General features: G+C 43.6%; 1 protein-coding gene across 1 annotated transcript in view; it reads right to left on the reverse strand.

The window, feature by feature from the left end:
- Positions 1-3,990, reverse strand: part of NOX3 (NADPH oxidase 3) — a 64,515-nt gene that overhangs the window by 40,005 nt on the left and 20,520 nt on the right. The window contains exon 7 of the mRNA XM_011976420.1: positions 1,311-1,440. Coding sequence (XP_011831810.1) covers positions 1,311-1,440 — 130 coding nt within the window. The remainder of the gene's footprint in view (positions 1-1,310; positions 1,441-3,990) is intronic.

The raw sequence follows: 3,990 nt of genomic DNA on the forward strand, positions 1-3,990 counted from the left end.
TCAGGATCCATTACAAACAATGGGAGAGAGTGACACCCTGAGTTTGGGTGTGCAAGGAAGTGGAGCAGGGGAGAGTTAGAGGGAGACGAGTAAGGCCCCCTCTTAATGATAATTAATGCCAGCAAATGCTGCTGGGAGCAGGTCCTGGTCTGTATTCATGAGGTGTGGGGGAGTATTGATTTTTTTTTATGGAGACGCAGTAGCTGAAAATTTTAGAGAGGTATTCATGTTCCTCATTAATATGCAGGTTGGATAGTGGCTACTGAGAGTTGAGTTTAAGACAGAGACAATCTATACCGGCCATTAAAAGAACCACAGTCTAATGGGCACATCTATTCCGGTTCTCTTGGTTTAAAACCTTCCTCCTAGTACTTTCACCCTTAAAATCCAGTGCTTAATTTAATATATTTGAGGTTTTTTTTTTTAAACAATGCAATCACTTATATTCTTCATATGTTGATGACTTAATTTCCCAAATCTTCATCAATTATATATATTATACCCTGTTATTCCATGTTTTAAGTTACATATTTTTGGACACTTATTTCCTCCTACTTTTTATCTGCCAGCTGCATTTATTTTCTTTCAAGCATCACTTGGTTGTCCCAAAGATTTGCACTGTTCTAAGATACCAGAGGAGGCCAGATAGGAATATTATTTCTCTTTACCTACGCTACCAACTGTAATGGTTACCACCTACCCAGGAAATCTGACTTTTCAGATCTGTGGACATTGTCATCTACAGAAATTAATTAAGTATCTTCTTGGCTAACGTCATCATTTTTTCAGTTACAGGAGCTTAATTAGAGCAAGAAGTAAATGCATTTGACACCCTAAGTTTTTGATCCCCAAAGTTGTCGAAAGGAAGAAGGCAAGCTTATAAAGAAGGCCTGAGCCTCATTTGGCTGTTCATGGATCTAGGTTTGAGCAGCAGTGCTGGTAATTCTCGGACTGGGAGCAGGGGCAGTTATGCAGAGGACAGGTGGCCAAGGATGCGGGAGCACAGAGAAGGGTGGTGAGGCCCAAGACTGACCCCTCCAGGGACATCAGTGTGCTGTTATGAATTCCCACAATATCAGACACTAGTATTTAAAGGTAAGTAGAAGAATACATTTCAAAGCTGAACATAGTGCTTTTGGCAGTAAACCTCTTTAAAAATTATCTGTAACTTGATTTCTCCATTAGCACACTTAATAAAGAGTTGGCTTTGTCTAGTGGTGAAATGTGCTTTCTTTTTTCCAAGCCTATAAAAGCTCTATATTTTAACTGCGGGGACATTTATTTTTAAAAGCTCCTGGGTTCATTCTTACCGAGGGTTCCTTGCCAGAAAATTGAGGCACGGGGCATTGGGCCACTGTCTGCCATTCTGCATAGCGGTCTCTACAGAAGGTGATGTTGTGCAGAGAGAGGCTGTCCTGGGTTTGGCCTCGAACAATCCGACTTGTTAATTAAGAAAAGCAAAACAAAACAGAAAACCAAAACGTCAGACTGATTTTGAGCAGTCTTGTTATCCCACAGATATACATTCTACAGTGAGCTTGGAAATATCACTTCCAGTTCTTGAAACTCAGGCTGTCATTCATTTCCCCCAGTTTCTTTCAAAATAAGCATTGAAGAAGCTTCGAGTAACTTTGAAGATCCCAGAAAAGAAGTGCCCCTCTGTGGTATCCTGTGTTAAATTGAAAGTGTCTATATTAGAGAATTCATAATGAAGGGAAATTGTTTGAACACATCCTTTTGTAGACTGTTGAATTTAATTAGGTTTCATCTTGTCCTGATTGCTGATTTGGGCTAATTGGCTAACTTTGCACTATTTGGTTCTTTTGCAGATTTATTTAACTTCTACCCTCGTTGGGTTGTTTCTGAGTGCTTAGAAGTCTTCAAGTGAAGAAGTCAAAAGAAGTGCCCAGAATAATGGTATTTTTTCCCCTAGTGACCATCAGCAAGCCAGCGTCTGACTCGGTCAAAATAGGTCACAATGGAGTGTGTCTTCAAGGTGGTATTGCTACATTAGGAATGGAAAAAGAAGGCAGTCTTAATGAATAGAGCACTGGACAAAGAGTCCTATAATCCTTCTATATTTTATTTGCCATGAGTGCACTCCTGACTGGCCTTTGACAAGTCGCTTTGGTACAAGCTCCTAGGGTTCCTCCTCGGTGCACAGACAGCAAAGCCCAAGACCTTCCCAAGGTCAGGGAATCTGGGAATTGTTTGGTTCCTAGGTGTTTGTGAATAAAAGGCATTGATCTGTTTTGAGAATCATGGTACTCTAGACTGAGAAACCTTAGCATCACACAGACTTATGTCCTGGACAGCCTGTGGAGTGGTGTGGACCCTGTTATATCACAGGGCATGGGAGGAGGGAGCAGTAATACGCCCTTGGAAGCAGCCTGGTGTCAGCTAGAACTGACATCTTGGCCTTTGTCCCAATCTGTTTCATGGAAGCCATCCAAACTTGATAACATCCCTCTGAGTTCGATGAGAAAAACTATCTGTAAATCTCCAATGTACAAATGACGCCCAGACATAGGCAGGGTGAATAGTAAGTGAGAGTCAGAGGAAGGATTCCAGACATTTAACACTTTCATTCTCAGGCTGTAGGCAGCATTCCCCGTAGTGTCTAAAAGAAGCCTCATCTTATTCCACAAATGCTGTATCTTTTAAAAAATTTTAAACTTTTGAAATGGCTTTATCTATGCCATCCCATAATGGGAAGATTAGTGGGCCTTAACACATTCCAATAATCCTACTTTCACTTGGCACTTTGTGTAGAATTTGCAAATTGCTTTTGCTGTAAACAGTAGCTGTAGAATACTTCACGCTGAGAAGATTAAATGAGGCCCTTATCCTAAAATAAGCTTTTCAACTAGGTTAAAATGACTAAAAATTTCATCTTATGAGATGTTATTTGGATATCAAAAATATCTCCAATGGAACACTGGCCATTGAAATTCTCTTGCGCTTCTACAGTGCACCAGGGTGTGGATGTGGGGGATGTATGTTCAGTGGGGTAAGCACATGGTGTCTGTGAAGAGGGCTTCTAGACTCCCCTGGGTTATAGGTAGCCTCATAATACGCTGAGGGGTCACAACCCCAGCGTCGTGAGCGGAATTAGCAGTAGGAAGCGGGGGAACTGACAATCTCTTAGTTGGAACACACTAGGACTACACACCATCCACCTTGCCCACCCCAAGTACAAAAAGGAATGGTGAGATTTCCACATTCAGAAGAGCCAATCCCAGAGAGTTCTAGGTGAAAGAAAATGGGAAGCCTCTAGCCAGGCAGTAGAGGACGTGTGAACGTGGACTGACCCGGTTGCTAAGGCTCGGCAGAGGCACAGGCAGTCTTTTAGGGTAAAATGCACCCTCAGGGGCACTTCTTCCTTGGAGAATGTGTTTCTGTCCGCCAGCTGAGGGACAATGGGAGAAGTCTTAGGTACAGGCAGTGGCGGCGGCAGAACCGCGACCCCCTTCCAGAAGTAGGGGGCTGAGAAGACAGGAGCATTAAGGGTGAGGAGGGAGACTGGAGGGGTCATTGACTTGCAGAGGGGCAAATCCCAAAGCATTGTCCGTGGGCTCTACATGGGACCCAGAGTCACCAAGGCATGTGTGACTTCCTAGGCCATGCTACTCTGCAGCTATGCACTTGCTCTTTCAGGTCTGTGCAGAGAGGGAGGCCACCTCCGGGACAGGACTCTCCGCACTCAGCAGTGGCAATGGTGGGAGAATGAGGGGCGGAAGAGGGTATTGTGCTGTGCAGGAACAGAGGAGTTGCTGCTGGCAAGCCAAAAAGGGCGTTAGCAACATTGCTGGCCGCATTCTTACTGGTGTTGAGGAAGGTTTAATTCATAAAATGGAAGACTTGTTCTGCCAGGGCTTGCTAAATCAGAGTAAAGGTTTGATGGTCTAAAGACTGGTGTCCTAGATCTGACTCTGTCGTTTATTCATCATGGGACCTTGAGGGCATCACTTAACCCTGAGAACACCTTTT

This window comes from Mandrillus leucophaeus, unplaced genomic scaffold, assembly GCF_000951045.1.
Source record: "Mandrillus leucophaeus isolate KB7577 unplaced genomic scaffold, Mleu.le_1.0 Scaffold166, whole genome shotgun sequence".
Classification (NCBI taxonomy): domain Eukaryota; kingdom Metazoa; phylum Chordata; class Mammalia; order Primates; family Cercopithecidae; genus Mandrillus; species Mandrillus leucophaeus.